At 41.1% G+C, this 17455-nt stretch overlaps 1 protein-coding gene across 3 annotated transcripts in view; it reads right to left on the reverse strand.

Moving 5' to 3' along the window:
* The window catches only part of cadm1b (cell adhesion molecule 1b), a 166425-nt gene extending 153659 nt beyond the window's left edge, over window positions 1-12766 (reverse strand). For 2 of the 3 annotated variants that reach the window (XM_031296390.2, XM_031296388.2), the window contains exon 1: window positions 12589-12766. In XM_031296390.2, the coding sequence (XP_031152250.1) occupies window positions 12589-12664 (76 nt within the window). In that variant the 5' untranslated portion in view covers window positions 12665-12766. The remainder of the gene's footprint in view (window positions 1-12588) is intronic. The other variant, XM_031296389.2, reaches the window with a different exon arrangement.
* Window positions 12767-17455: the final 4689 nt, after the last annotated feature.

The raw sequence follows: 17455 nt of genomic DNA on the forward strand, positions 1-17455 counted from the left end.
GTGTTAATTAGTGAGCTTTAGAGGCACCGGCAGGAGGATTTTGTTAACCTTTGGACACAGCCTAGCTAGTGGGTTCATCCTGCTTCATCCTGTTTCCAGTCTTTATGCTAAGCTAAACTAACTGTCTCCAGATAAATACCTATTTAGCGAACTGAAATGATAGTAGTATTCATCTTCTCATCTCACTCTCGGCAAGAAAGCATACTGTATAAGCATAGTTGACGTCAGCACACAAACATCTAAAGTAGCGCTGAAATGATTAGTTGACTATCTGGTTAGTCAAACAACAACCATTATCTGGTTACAGCTTCTCAAATGTAGGATTTCCTGCTTTTTTCAGTTTTTAAAGCACGTTAATTCAATATGGTTGGTTGTAAGGTAATGTATTTCAGGCATGAATACATCATATGGAAGTTTCTATTTCTCCTTAAGTGTATTTAATGTTGTTTCTTTAAGACGTGTTTGTTCTTTCCAGCTGGTAGCTCGAGTGTATTGTTCAAAATGAGATTAGAGGAACATTAGGGTGCAACAGAGGCACTGCTGAAAAGAAACATACAGTAGAAAGTTGGAAGGACTGGGCTATTCTAATGTCCCCAAGTCTAGCTACATCCTGCTGTGTAAGGGAAGAATATTGCATTCAGTCTGCATAAATGCATTTTCAAACAGCACTCCAACAAGAAAGGGAGCGACTGATTCCAGGGGATGCTGATAATAAAGTAGGGTATACTTGTCCCAATATGTCAGTCTATATTTACATTTCTACTCGTATCTCAGAGTAAAGCATGGCATCAGCAGCACGTTGTTTTTTCTATTAGCAATGCAAGTTTTATTGATTAGTGTTCTGTTGGCTCTCACTTCTATGTAGTATAACTGTACTTTACATTTTTTGCATTAGCCTACTTCAAGCTGCATGCCGCTGCTTAAAGAGGCCTCTAGGTACACAGTGGTTATTTTACCAGGCTCAGACCTGCCCAAACAAGCCCAGAGAGGAGACAGAAAGGAGCTGCTCCCCTCCTGTTGTCTGAGATGGAAAGTGCAGCAACAGAGCTCTGCCAGATAAAGAGATTTCTATAGAAGTGAATGGCCTGCCATCAAACCACAGTGGACATAGTAGATTGGACTGGTCCAAAGAGGGCATGGGCCGGCCAACTCCCAAACTCAATATCTCTAAATGTTATCGAAAAAAAGTAATGATAAGCCGACTCACTAGACAAAAACATCTCATAGAAGCCAAACACTGTGCAGCTGCTGATTAAAGCACCCGAACCTTTTTCATTCCAATTCAAGCAGTGGATTAGCGGGAGCTCGATAACTGAATTTATTGATTAGAGATTCAGCCTTCTCTCTCAGAAAGAGGCCTTTCTCCTCCGCATTGATCAGCAGTTATTTAGTCTTAATGTTGTGACTTCTGGTCGGAAACTCATCCACTCGAGGTTCTCTTTTTGTTGAATTTCTCTTTAGCTGTGACTGCTCGAAACACAGGAACATTTCTTCAAAAAATATTATCTATTTATTTTGGGTGGTCCATAATATGTTACAGAAACAAGGCAACAGTAAGTAAAAAGATAACATCGGTGTCACCATCATCAGTAAGCAATATGCTTTTTAGGCTGTAATTGTTGGTTTCCCCTTTAGATACAAACAGTGTAATTTGAAATGCTCTGATGAAATATATCATCTAATATTTGTAAGAATCAGAGCATTGGTGTCTCAGATATTGCATGTGACACATGGATGAGTGAACACATTATGCAGAGGGCCCCTTTGGGCTGATCAGTTTAGTTTTTGATAATGTGAGATGCATCCCCATAGCCTGGTTGACACCAGACCTGGGAAAGATTCATTGACAGTTCATTTCCAAAGGGGCGTCACCAACGGACGCCGCTCAAATGCCTCTGGGCGCAACTGGATAGTCCAACCAATCAGACCAATGATCCGGGTGACGCTGCTCTTCGGTAGCCGTCATGTTGAATGTAAACAAAAAGCTGCTCGCCGTCGCTGCGCTACCGTCGGCGCGTAAAGCCCGCCTCAACGGTTGTGATTGGTGTAAAGCCCGCCTCAGCGGTTGTGATTGGTGTCTCGATTTTGGGGACATTGGAAATGGGTTTGTCCGTCAGGGTTTACCCAGGCTAACATCCCCAACTGAAGAAGAAGAAATCCAACAAGAGAACAAGTGTTGCAGGGCCCTCCTTAACCCAATCAGTGGGATTTTTTTTTTTTTTTAAATGCCATAATGAAGCAACACTGCATGAAAAGTGAGATCTTCGTCCCCATAAACGCCCGCAAATCTCCCTAATTTTTGGCAGTGAGTTAACGACAATTTACAGGCTGTGAACGTCGCGTTCGTCTGTGCCACATATTGTCGGAAACGAACCATGACGTATGTGGAGAGCTCCCGCGGAGGTGCTAATGGCTCTATTAAGCATATGAATAGCAGCGAAACCTCTCCTGGCCAGAGAGTGTCTGGCCTGGCTTGAATTTCCTCACTCAGGATTGGCTGGCTACTTTTAAACAAGCAAAATCACTCCTGATTGGTTATATATATATATATCTATATATATATATATATAGATATATATCTAATATAATACCCCCGCCCTCACTGCTTTGATTTGAAAAATAGTGGAGGGAGATGACTCCTCCTCCTAACTTTTCCTGTTTTCTCATTCCTTGTTTAATTTCACTGTGACTTATGTTTTTTTATTCATACCACCTTCATTTAATTGTTTTCCAGCTGCCTGTAATTACGAGACAGTAAGCAGGAGCTTCAGGTAGAAACAACCAGATCTTGCATTGCAGGAGGAAGCTGTGAAGACTTCAGCTCAGAGTCCAGCGAGAAGAAAGAGGGTAAGATAGATCTGTTTTGGTCAATGTGACTTTTTTTAATGAATTAATAGATGTGTTGTGTCCAAACGCAGTGCATCGCGTAGTACTGATTGTCTTTGTTGATTGTTTTTACAGCTGCTGGAAGTGAGACTATGCTATGGACTACACTATATTACCATCAAGGACATGAATTTATTGAGGAAAGGAAAATTTGCCAGGAACGTGATGTTTATTCAAAAAAAGAGCTTTATTAGCACACAACACACAGCCTACACAACAAATGGTAAATTGGTAAAGTAACTGGCGGCATTCTGTCTTAATTCAGTCCGTTTTGCAGACGTCTGTGGTGCGTTGCCCTGTACTTCTGCTGGCTGCGAAAAGGACGCACAATCCATCCAGCACACTCTGTCTCGCTTCCAGCAGCTGTAAAAACAATCAATAAAGACAATCAGTACTGTGCGATGCACTGCATGGACACAACACATGTATTAATTAATTAAAAATAGTCACATTGACCAAAACTGATCTAATCTAAAGGCCTCTTTATAGTTGTGCGTCGAATCAACGGCGGAGGGCTACCCTACGCCGTAGCCTGAGGTGCACCTCTCGAAAAATGTAACTACACGTCAAGGCGACGCAGACCGCAAGGACTGTGATTGGTCAGATTAATACATAATTTCCGGTGTGTAGCTTTTCCGGTTTTCCCGTCCCTCTATACGCCATTGTTTTGCCCGGAGTTATTTGTTTCGTGGAAAGGACAACGATAGATCAAGTTGAGGAGCGTTTGATAGAAGAAGTACGAAAGTACGATCACCTTTATAACTCATCTTCCGCGCACTACAAAGATTGCCAGATGGCAAACAATTCATGGAAAGAAATTTCCCAAAATGTTGGACTGGACATCGCTGAGTGCATGAAGCAGTGGAAAAGCCTGTGGGACAAATTTGTTCATCTCCGCAAAAAGCTAGCGCCAAGAAGCGGTGATCCAGGTGGCAAAAAGGTGCCTGCTTTATACCATTTTCTGTCCTGGCCGGCACCCCATGTGAAGCACCGGGGCACCGAGTCGAATTTTGAATCGAAGGTAAATATAAGTTCATTGTTTACCTCTGTTTTGTGTGTGCTACTAAGCTAGCTAGCTAACAATGCTATCAGGCTATCGGGGGCAAAGTTTGTGTCGTCTGCCACCATTCTTCGCCACTCTCCAGGCTGCACCATCAGCAACAATAACGTGGGGGATTTGGACTCCGGTCCAAGGAAGTTGAGCTGGTTGGGGCAGGTTCAACTGGTGGCCCAGCAGCATCGACCCAAATGCACTCTCTTTGAAAACGCCACCATCGCTCTGCCGTCCATATCCTCCCACGTCCACCATGGTAAACCGATACCTGGCATCACATGTTGCCATTAGACAATGGACAATGGAGTGAGCCCCTTTGTAATTAAAATAGTCACTCCCAGCATGTGGTGATGCCTTGACGTTAACGTGTTTCCCGTCGAGGCTTCCAACGCAGTTCGGGAAGTTCCAAAGTCGCCAAAAGTCTGAAGTCTAGCAAATATTCGGGCTGCAGTGCAGTCCACAGCGCTTTGAAGACCTCCGATACTATGGAGGACACCGTGCTCGTAGCCATTTTGTAGCTCAACCCTGTGATCTGCTGGCTTGCACCTGAAGATAAAATCTTCAAAGTCACTGCCAGTCTCTCAGCAACGTCAGTAGGCCAACGGTGTGTGCTCTGATGATGTATTAAAGGTTTTAAACGACGAGCAAGATCGTCAAATCGACTTTTCGACATCTGAAAATACTTGAAGTGCATTTCTTCGTCCAAGTCCCTCAGCGGTCGAACAACCGCAACAAATTCGCCCATCGTTGGCCTCTCTTCATTCACTGGTCGTACATACCAACTTCGCCGACATCTTCTTTTCCTTCTGCAATTTAGCATTTGCAATAAAATCCTTCTTCTCGCTGGACTCTGAGCTGAAGTCTTCACAGCTTCCGCCTGCGATGCAATATCTAGTTGTTTCTACCTGAAGCTCCTGCATACTGTCTCGTAATTACAGGCAGCTGGAAAACAATTAAATGAGAGTGGTATGAATAAAAATAAAAAACATAAGTCACAATAAAATTAAACAAGGAATGAGAAAACAGGAAAAGTTACTTACACACAATGCCGTCATTGTCAACATCATGTAAATCTGGACTTGCAGACATAGCTCCGAGCAAATAGATCACGGCCTCGTTATGAGGCGAGGTTAGTCTGTGAAAACAAAATGTACGGTTAAGTTCCGTCTATTAATGTATCTATTTCCTTATACAGCAGAATGAAAGCATATTCTTTAAATCTTACCCTTGCTCCGGTTCGTAGCGCCTACAATTTGTCTCCGGCATACTGTTTCCTGTAAATTACAAGACCAAAAGAATACACTTTTATAAAGCAACTTACACTGGTCCCACTTATTAGCTCTGCCTAATAATGAATCGCGCTGAAAGCAGCCACCCAGGCACACAGCTGTGCTGCTCGCATTTAAACTTGCGTGCATGGTGGGGTTTGAAACATTACTGCCAAAATCTAAGTAGCCTGTTTAACATCAAAAGACAGTCATTGTACTTCTCAAGAGTTAATAAACAATACAGAGTAGCTCACCGTTTCATTAATAATCATATACTTACGTTTTCTGTGGGCGCATCTTTACGGAGCCCCGGTAGTGACATGGAGGAGAAAAATTAAAACGCTCCGCACATCTTGAACAACTCCTGTGTGTTTCCTTTTTAGGTGCGTGGTTGTAATTCCGTGATAAGCAAGTTTGACAGAGTGTACAGACAACTCTTTTACCAGTTGGCCTGAAATACTCCCATACTTTGGAAGCTTTTGCTCTAACTCTCAGAGGAGTCATCTCCCTCCACTATTTTTCAAATCAAAGCAGTGAGGGCGGGGGTAGGGGTAGGTGCAGGGTGATAGAGAAAGACAAAGACGAGGCAGATTAACCAGCAGGGCGCAAACAGCGCACAGACTGGTGTGGAGGTGAATTACAGTGAGTTTTAATGGAATACTGGGAAAGTTTAATAACAATAGGACAATTGAAATCCAGATTATGAGGCCATTTCATTGGTGTAATATTAACAATGTTCACTTTAGTTTAGCATGCTAACATTAGCTAATCAGCACTAGAGTGCAGCTGAAGCTGATGGGAATGTATGTATGGTAGTGAAGTATTTTTGACCTGATGATGACGCTACATGAAACGTTGAAGGATCACCAAAATGAATTCAACTCATCCTGAAGTGACCATAAACTTATGGACCAAATTTCGCTGCAATCCATCCAATAGTTGCAGAGACATTTCACTAAAGACTAAAAGTGTCAACCTCATGGTGGCGCTAGAGGAAACCTTAAAGAATCCTCAAAGTCATGAGGCTTTATACTCATTGCACATTTATGAAGAGGCTCAGTGAAATCCTAATGTGACAGGAGACGACTCAGCATTTAGCAGCAGATGGATTCTCCCTGCAGTCCCTGATCAACTTTATTTCAAATTTATTTGGCGAGCCTGCACACTGTAGTACAATTTAGGGAAGGTTTAAAGGTATCAAAGTTTGAATCTCATCCAGCCTTCGTAAAAACACAATTACTGGCATCTGTGGTGTTATGTGTGAGAGACAGATGAATGGTCAGATCACTGTAGCCATTTTTGAGAATCTTCATATTACTAAACTGGATTCATATATGTTAAAAGTGTGGTTTGAATTACGGTACGTTGCAGAGTTACAGAGAATATCTGTCCGAAGGAAGTGCTGTGCTTTGACTGCTCCACAGCCTTAATGGTGGCTTGTAATTGCTCCATCACCCATACTAATGTGCACTCTATGCCCCTTTCAAAACAAAACATTGCATTTCCTTTTTCCCCCCCATTGTGGACCTGATTATTACCGTCTGAGCATCGCAGCCAATAGAGTGAGCTCTCTCAGATCCAGGGAACAGAGAGAACAATGTCATATTCATAAGCGGAGACATCAGCTCTCCTCCTCATTACCACAGCACAGTCATGAATGGAAGCTTCTGTCCCCACAATCATGAAAGGAGTCATCTGTCTGTTTCTCCTAATTGACTGTTTACTACATTTTAACACACAGACAGACAGACAGACAGACACATTTCTCATCGTCCTCAGTTTGTCATTCAGTTTGACACCGCAGTACAGATCCCTTACGTAAAAATGTCCCCAGGTTCTATACTACATTCTAATTTAAAGACCCACTGTTTTTCACTTGCTTTTAGCTTTTAGCTGCTTTTCACCTCTTGACTTGTCTTTTATTTCTCTATACTGCTTTTTAATCTATTGTTGATTTCATTGCCTCTCCTCACTTCCTTCTTCTTTACTTGACTTTGTTTTCATCATGTCAGTTGTTTTGGATAACATTTTGTATTGTTGTATGTTATGTACTTTTTATTTATGTAATGTTGTCTATTGAGACCGATTTCAAACCAACTGCCTTGGTTGTAAAGCACTCTGGGTCAACTTATGTTGTTTTAAATGTGCTGTATAACTAAATATGACTTGACTTGACTAAATGACTCAGAGGGATAACATGTCTCCAGCAGCACTCCTGTGACAAAACAACCTCATACAGTATTAACCGGTACTGTATTTCCTCATACAGTAGGCTATTTTGAAGGTCCCACTATAAGGCGGCTCGGTGGTTAGCACTGCTGCCTCAGTTTGCATGTTCCCTCCATGTTCGCATGGGTTCTCTCCGGTGGCCGCCGGTTTCCTCCCACCATAATCCGTGCATGCTTGGTAACAACCCCTGCAATTGCTCTTGACATAGGAACTGGTATTAGAGCTGCAAAGATAAATCGATTAATGGATTAGTTGTCAACTATTAAATTAATCGCCAGCTATTTTGATAACTGATTAATCAGTTTGAGTCATTTTCTATGAAGAAAACGTAAAAATTCTCTGATTCCAGCTTCTTAAATGTGAATATTTTCTAGTTTCTTCACTCCTCTATGACAGTAAACTGAATACATGACATTTGAGGATGTCATCTTGGGCTTTGGAAAAACTGATGAACATTTATCGCCTTTTTTACATTTTATAGACCAAACAACTAATCAATTAATCGACAATGAAAAAAATCATTAGTTGCAGCCCTTACTTGCATTACAACTGCAGTTAGTCCCCTGGCACCAGACTATGGCTGCCCACTGCTCCTAATTAGTCAGGATGGGTTAAATGAAGAAGTGTGTAAATGTACTTGGCAAATAAAAGAAATATTATTATATAATACATAGTATTAAGCATGTGGACAAAAACCTTTGTACCGAGCACCTAAGGTGATGTTTTTAAGGAGAAATTGGACTCTTTCAGACACTGAAAAGAATAATAATAATTATTTCTGTGTAGACTGGCTGAGTTGCTCTAACCTCTGACTCGGGAGGACAACTAGTGAAATCTGCCTATTCACTTGGAGCTGCAAGGACTCTTTGCGCTCACATCCATTTTCAAAAAGCGAGCGTGAAGTTCAATCATTCACACACTTGCCATGCCCACACAAGGTAGTAATGGTTTAAAAGCATTTGATTTACGGACAAAAAATTCACATATACATAGCAGCAAAATACAGAGGAGATACAGCAGAAAAACACAGCCTGGAGGTAAGATGTACCTTCTAAAAGATAACAGCAGAGCCCACACGACTTACTTTGTTCCATCTGATTCCAGTGGCTAAATTCCTTCCATGCATTAGCTGCCAATTCTCTGCCAGCCCCTCCCTTTCCAACAGTAAGATTAGCTGCCACCGCATAAAGTAGTGCCATGCATTATCTAGCAATTAGAGTGAGGCTTATTAAGGAGAGTTTAATGTAAATTTAATGAGCAATAAATTCAATTTCTTTAAATAGAAGAGTTTATTATTGTTACAAATGATGTACTGTGGTGATCATGAACGTACCGGCAATGAAATACTTCACAAGCGGGCACATATCAATGGGCCATTAAGTGCAGTATTAAATTTATCCTGAAACATGGTACTGTAAGTGCTATTTTATACAGATAGTGGAGAGAAGGCCGCTTCAGTTTTCTGCAGAGATAGCACTGATATGTGCGTGTGGTTATGAGAAGATATTTGTCGTAGGTAGCAGATTTACTCGATTAATCGTTTAGTCGGTTGACAGAGAAATGCCAAACACTCTCTGGTTTGGCTTCTCAATTGTGAGGCATTGCTGCTTTTCTTTATCTCATGTGATAGTAATCTGTTGGAGTTTAGACAAAACAAGCTATTTGAAGGCATCAGCTCGACTTAAGGAAGTTTTTTATTTAATTTGTTGACATTCTATAGATCAGATGATTAGTCAATGAATTGAAAAAGTAATCGGCAGATCAATCTATAATTCAAAATCGTTACGGTCCTAAGTACATTTAGTCAAGTGTTGTACTTGAGTACAATCTTATTGTAATTGCACTTGAATATTTATTTTTTATGTTACTTTATACTTCTACTTCACCACATTTGAGTGGCAAATATTTTGCGTGTATTTGATGTGTCTTTTTACTCCACTAGGTTTATTTGACGGCTGCAGAATAACATTTTACACACAAAACCAATGATGGGCTAAAAGCAAAAACAGTTGCATTTGTATGCATTTAATTACCCAACACTATAAAGAAGTTGAATTTAGCCCCAAGTTGACCAACTATAACATGAAAATGCTGCTGTTTATGCATCAGTAAAAATAATCCAGTAAAATATTATACTGCATAATAATACAATACTCACAGGGTTTTTTGTCTGCATGATGAATAGTTTAACTTTTGGTATTTTAAATATATTCTTCTGTCTTATAGTTAGGCTACATATTCTTATCGGGTAAATTCTTGAATGCAGTAGGCTACTTGTAATGAAGTGATTTCACACAGTTGTATTTAAGTTAAGGATCTAAAATACTTCTACTACCACTGGCTTAAGATTACCTTATATTTAGTACTCCATGTGTTTACTGTAGGCCCCAATATGCACCATTGACAGAGAGAAAACATCGGAGATCCACACTTATATGGTAACTGAGGAAAAACTACCCACCACCAGAACACACACACACACACACACACACAGACTGTAAGCAAACACAAATTGAGGGCAGAGCAGCACACTGCTAGCAGATTTCAGCAGTATCTGTTTCAAAGCCAAACCCCACCATAAGCAGCAAAAGACGGACATCTTCAATTACTCACCCTGTCACGTGCCAACTGGCAACCAAGAGCACTGTAACAACTGTATGATTCGTTATGTTTCTCTGAGATGCCGTCTTTCAGCGGCGCCGTGAGGCTTCATGACAGCTCGTATCGATCCACTTCACCATCACTCAGCCTTGACGAATGACTTTAAGCTGGCAATAAGTGGGATTATGCAACCTTCTGAAATTTGACCAGCTGATATGCTACAACAGGCCGAGCCCCAGGAGACGCAGGGAGAGAAAAACTGCTAAACAGATTCTTTGTTAGAATGCAAAGTGTCAGCATTTCATAACTGCAGCTTATGTAGCGTTATCAGCCCCTCTGTACACTGAACAACTTTCTCTTATGATGCCCAGGGTCATCATTTCTTTAATTAACCCTCCTTCCTTGGTATCTTTAGAACAAACTGAACACCTATTGTGACAAGCAGCATCCAGTTAGTGGACTGTTCTCCTCTCACCAGAGACAAAGAGTCAAATCCACTGATTCTGGATTATTTACTAAGAAAACGTGGAAGCTGTCAAAAGGCATACTGTCAGCACTTCACAAAGCAAGAGCTCAGGCTGTTTCTTTTTTGCTCCCAGCAGCTGGCACAAAGACAATCAAACAAATGAAAACCCGGAGGTCAGATCAAACTTTCTCTGGTTTGGGGATTTTACCTGAAACAGAAGACAGCGTCAGTTTTCTGCTGCTGCAACCCTCGGTGTACTGAGCTCGAGGCAAATTCATGATGCATTATTTTATTTGACTGAGAGGTTAATTAACTTAATGTGACAAAGAGACGTTAGACAATGCTGTAAATGTCATTCAACTGCTATTCAACACACACCACAATAAATTCAACAACTGTCAAATGAAAGCCTTGTTGTTTTTTAAATCCCACTGTAAAAAAAAAAAGTAAAATTCTTTGACTAGTAACCTCAATAATGAAACCAGCATGATTTGGTATCAGGTTGGAAACACACACACACACACACACACACACACACACACACACACACACACACACACACACACACACACACACACACACACACACACCATCTCTCTCATCTTCTTCACTATCTTTGGGGGAACCCGTCATTGACAATGCATTCCCTAGCCCCTTACCCTAACCTTAACCATCACAACTAAATGCCTAACCTTAACCCTTACCCTCACCCTAACCATAACCTAATGGGCCCCACAAGTATACTGTATTCCTCGGTTTTTGGACCCCACCAATATAGTACAACAAGCAAACACACACACACACACACACACACACACACACACACAGGCTTTGATGAGTTTCTGCAGACCTGTTGATGGCTTATATAGATACCACTATAGGCTACAGTGGTATAGCCACTAAAGGCAATATGAGAAACATAAATGATATCAATAAGAAGTCGCTCAAGTAGACTTCAAGTCTCAACCTATCATCGCAACTGTTGCATGCCATTTCAAAAACCCGGGAATTGACAACCCAACAACACGTCCATCCTACCGCCGGGAGGGATTTAAAGCGACTGTAAGCTGACCTTCTTTTTAACCGTTTAACATGCGTCAGTATTGTTAGCAAACAACACTGACGCATGCAACTCTGATGCAACCGTGGTAGGGGGGGGGATGCTCGGGCTATGGGACTGCAATGGTCGTGCACATTTAGGCGCCTGGTCCATGCAGTTGCACGCTGTGTAAAAAACAAACAAATACAAAGCCTTAACAGCTACTTGGCAGATTTACATTCCCAGAATCCCAGCCTCAGTGACAGGAGAGGAGAAGTGAAAGACTGCGGACTGGAACACACACACACACACACACACACACACACACACACACACACACACACACACACACACACACACACACACACATCAGAGGCTGCAGTTGTGCGGGGAGAGGACACTGTGCGAGACCAGAGCTGCAATGCGTGTTTTTCCTTCCGAAGCGCACCTGAAGCGCAGACTTGAGATATTTGTAGACAGTGGGATGAGTTGGGACTATGAAGGTTTATGCGGTATGACTAAAAAGGATACAAGTGCGTTTGAGCCGTGTTCTCTCTCTTCTTCAATCGGTCTCATTTCATAATAAAAGAGCCACATTTCACTGTGCAATGCCTTCAACTTGCCCCATAGAGCTAAACCATGCACGACCATTTCACTCGATTATCTCCGCTGATACTTTCTCGCCGCCTGTGCAATTGTGTAGCACTATACCACTACTTTTTTTTATAGCACTCATCTGTATCGTTTTGCAGTATAGGCTACACAACTCATGACAACACCCTTTCAACCAGCGCTCAAATCACGAGATAAGTAGCCCAACAGTCACGAGAAACAGCGTGGATATTTGGGAGTCGACAGCGGTATCAGAGCGATAGAAAGTGATGCTGAGATTTTAAGAGCAAGCTTGTGCGCATCCAGCGCGCAAACGCACCACAACTTCTACCCGGAGCTACTCCTCTGGCTTCAGCTGTGTGAAGCGGGTAATTCTGCATGACAGACACACGCGCACACACACACGCACGCACACAAGACACCAAAAACTTACCTTTCAGAAGAAACGCCGCTAAAATCACGAAAGCAGAGAGAGAAATAGCGAGAGATCCGCTCCCCGTGATCGCCATGTTGGACACCTGCTTGAGACTGGCGGCGCTAAATCACCTAGAGACGGCCATGGGATGAAAACGTAGACACATGAGAGGCGGAGGGAGGGCTCAGGCAGGGAGCCTGATATCATATTGGGCTGCATTATTTTGCAGTGACATCTAGGCCTATAAAATAATATATGAATATTACAGTGATACCTTCAAAAAATGTCCCAAACTGTGATACTGTCCGTATAGATTGCTACTGAACACTGTAGTCACACTGTAATTCCCAATAGGAATATTGAAGGTATATTACAGTGATAGGCTACCATGGGAAGTGTAAAATACAAGAGAGCGCAGTGAGGTAACCATAAACCCACCACCGAGAACCACAGACACTTTATAGGAATATTATAGTAATTTTCTTTTATGGTTATAGTCTGTTAGTTCATGCGGGTGAGACCAACCTATACTCATCTGGCTGCACTTTGGTTTTTATAGCTGAGGCACCAATGAGATATAACAGCATTCAGTTTATGTTTATGATACAGCCGTCAGGCCAATAGCAGTGTAAACTTCTGTTTGTGAAACAGAGTGTGTGTGTGTGTTTTGGGACGCTTTAAAGGCTGCAGATAAAGAAAGGTTTATTTAACACCTTTTTTTGTGTGTGTGGAGAAAAAAAGGCGTTTTACAGTATGCTGCTTTTTAATCAACGTAATTGAAATCAAACTGTAACATGTTAGAAATGAATTCACAGAACACAAATGTGTGTTTTTGTCTCAAAAAAGGAACATGTGTGTGCTAAAAGGACAGCAATGTTGGTGCTCGACCGTGTACGAACCTGCTTAATTAAAGGAATATTCAGTCAACTTTTAGAGAAACTCCGGTTCTCAAGGCATTTTGTTCCATGTCAAAGAGCGCCCCCCTTTCTTTGAATGGTGTATTACATTTTATACTCAAAGCTGATACTTGCTGAAGAGGTGGCACTTGGTCCTCCGAATTGAGGAACAAAATCACATTAGAATTTCTCATTTTAAAATGATACTGCTTGAAAGGGAATGAAATGCTGTAATTATTAATACAGTAAGTGTGATCAATTCAACAATCTCCTCCGCTCTGTGTGTGTGCTTTATTATATTGTGTAATGTTTCAACCCTCCCCAACCTATTCTCAACTGAAACAGTACATTTGGAATATCTTATGGGAATCACAGAGCTACAGAGAACTGTGCATGACAACGTTGAATCTCATTTCCCTTTTTCATTGTGTCAAAACAGCACAAAGGCTGCTAATTGCACAATCTATTCTCTGAGACTGCGTGTCAGTCCTCATTCCATGGATGAGTAGATAGCATTTAGAGCCTCACTCTAATGCTGCAGCCGTCCCTATCGCTACAGATTGAATTCCACACATCAAATTTATTTCAGATGTTATTATCTGTGGCAGCTTGCCAGTTCTGCCTGCCACTCACACAATGTCTCCACAAGGTGTTTTCCCCTCACAGCTTCGGCCATGCTGCTTTCTTTTCCGACAGAATAGCATTGGTGGGCATCAGTCTGCACCTGTTATGTTACCTGTTATATTTAGTTATAAGTTATATTTCCACATTTTGTATTTTTGTGGGATTTGTAGTAATTTGATTTACAGTACGCCTGATGGTTCATCCCAGTTCTTGTGCATTCACGATTCCCCACAATGCTCCCAACGTTTGTTTTCACTCTCCGTTGATTCACTCCACTTTTGCATGGCATTTCCTTTTCCCATGAGAATAGATGGGGTTCCTGGGTCTCTCTGAGAAGAGAAGTCCAGCGTTTCTGTCTCCCTGAGCAAGATGAATAATGGATGGGAATGGATCAGATGACTGAACTGCTTCATTTGGATCCCCTGTAATAATGGCCAGGCATAGATTCTCTGTCTATCTGTGTATTGTAGTGTGTGCTTGCGTGTGACGTTTAATCGTATCACGCGAGGAATGGTCATGCAACTTGCAAACCGTTAAGTAGTTTATTTGAAGGATTTTGCATATGAGCTATGGTCGCACACTGAAAACTGGTGGTGCCATTTAATAGGGCAGCCATCAGCATTTTCTATTTAAATTAGTGGGGAAAGTGGTAATAAAAGATTTTCACCCAGGCCTCTTTCTCAGTTAATGTTTGATTAGAAATGCAATGGTTTTAAATTAAGATTTCTTTCCCCCTTGGTATGAAATCAATCAAATTAACAGAAATTGAATTATTTGAGATTGTAATCTATTTAGGCAAACCATTCACCATGAAAATGTTTTCCTCCTGTTGTGAACGGAAGAATAATTGAATCAGACCCTTGTAAATGACCCCCAATGGCTGAACAAGAACAAGGCTCTTTGAAATGAAATGTAGATTCTTTTCATGCTTGGACCACATAAGTGAATAGGCAGGGGTATGTAAACTAAACTCAATCTACCACACATAATATGTACATAGATTCACATGTGTATATGTAATATGTAGTAAGTATACAGTAGCAGGGTAGAACAGAGGGCAGAATGATGGACAGTAATCATGTATGCAGAAATGTGTGTGTGCAAGGCTCTACCTATATCCATATATCCGCCCAAAGTCACTTTTTTTAAACTTATTTTAGCACAACAGCATTTATAAAGTAGAATAGTGCTACTGCAAATTTCCGTCTCTTTCCCCCTCCCATAGCAAATTATTACAGGAAATGATATTCCAAATATATCACCACAGGTCATCAATTCTTTATGCCTTCGAGGTATGAAACATGTGGTCTCAGTTGGTTTCCTATCTCTTTTTTTTACACTTACATACATGTAGGACCCACTTGTAAATGACATTTGTGTATGTTTCCGAGAAAGGAAATCCTATAGTTGCTGCATGTAAATGTCCGAAAGAATTGTATCTTAAAAGCTTTGAAATATTTTCTCAACCTATTTTTTGATAATTGAATAAGTTAGTTTGCATTGAGTGGATGATTTGCCATTGAAATCATCATTTGTGGTGAATTCAGAGTGCTTGTTTGCCAAAGAAACCAAACACACAAACAGACAAATACATACTTTTTTCTGTTCATTTGAAGCAACAGGATTGTTTTTCAAACCTCCAATAAGTTTATGCAAATTGCATACAGTAATGACATCCATCAGTCTCTGTCTTTTCCCCAACGGACAGCACGTAAATACTTTAATTGCTAGACACGTGCTTCACATTTTATCAGCCAATGCATGCACAGGCAATTTTGCATCCCACCAAACCCACAGACATACAGCAGGTGATTGTAATAAATCATAAGTCACGTGGTACCCTACAGAAGCTTAATGGTAATAAATGTGTCAGGGTATAGTGTATGTCAAGTTGGCTGGATGGGCCTAAGTGTGCCTTTCTTGTCTCTATATGTGTGGAAAAGAAATATTGTTTCAGTCCTCTCCTTTATAATAGTCTGAACTCTGATAGCTCTTGCACTCAGCATTTATTTGGCCACTTCAAACCTCTTCGGAGCTCAAAAGGATGGTAGTGACCCACTTCCACCTTTTTATCTGCTTCAAGTGGCCTATCTAATCCAACATATGTGCAGCGTTGAGGAGTAGTGAACTGCATGTAATTAAACTAGTAGTGTAGCTACATTTTGCAGTAGCTTGCTGGTAGTTCAACTATATTCATATTGGCAGCGTGATTCAAGTAGTTAAATTAATTTTTTGCCATGGTATGTGTAGTTACAGTAACTACTGAAACTACAAACCTGGCAAGGCAATGCATTTGTCAGGCAGCCACTTCTGTTGAGGACAGGTTGAGGTCTCGGGGCTATTCCAGCAAGATGGAATGTCAGCTCACTGTGAAAGATATTTGGCTATAGTTTTTAATCTGAATTTTTGAATATGTTAGGTGTCAGTTAGTCATCAAGTAGTCTCGCATTGCCAGACCTTCCTCCACAGCGCTGCGGAGGAGGGTCTGGCTAGTCCACACAGCATTCTGGGATGGGAGAAAAATGTGATCTGATTTATTGGCATTTCTTTAAACCAATCACAATTGTGATTGCTAAGTGCCGTACAGAGCAACGGTGCCTCTGCAAAATAGCCTCGGGAGGGGAACTTGTTTTGGTGGAACATGTGTATGTTCAAAAGTAGTTTTAGTCGTGCAACAGAAAACTTAGATTGAACAGATCTATCTAGATCAGTCTAGCTAGCTGTCTGGATTTACCCTGCAGAGATCTGAGGAGCAGTTAACCATAGTCCTCAGAAATCCACCAGAGTTTAAAATTACAACACAAAGAAAGCGGAAGGTAAGCGCACGGCCAAAAAGAGTGACATCCGGCGGAATTTCCAACGACAACAGAGCAATCTCGGAAGTGAAACGTCGTGGATATAGACTAGTCATCAAGTATTGATTATTGCTATTTTTTAACAAATGTTCAGAGAGGTTTATGCATGCTATTTTAGAGGTTACCTCACTAACAGAGCCATTCTGCTTGGTGCAATACCCCCATCTAGACTCTAATTTCTGAAAGCAGGTGTCTGATTGACGGACATTGCAAACAAAACCAAACCTGGCGTTCCTGTACTTTCCCATGAATAGTGGGGTATATTCTTATTTAGTTTATGAATGACCTGTGAACAAGTGGGCACTTTTTGCAGTAAACTCAATTGAATGGCATTTGTTTGCTGGCATGAGCTGCTGGCATGCTGCAATATTTTGTTATAATTTCCTATACTATGTACTTTGTCGATTTGATAACTCTTTTGAAAAATAGTTTTGAACTATTTTTTCTGTGTAGCTTAACCAAACCAAAGTAGATTTCTGCCTAGCTTTGCTGTAATTAAACTACATCCAG

This window comes from Sander lucioperca, chromosome 5, assembly GCF_008315115.2.
Source record: "Sander lucioperca isolate FBNREF2018 chromosome 5, SLUC_FBN_1.2, whole genome shotgun sequence".
NCBI classification, from domain to species: Eukaryota; Metazoa; Chordata; class Actinopteri; order Perciformes; family Percidae; genus Sander; species Sander lucioperca.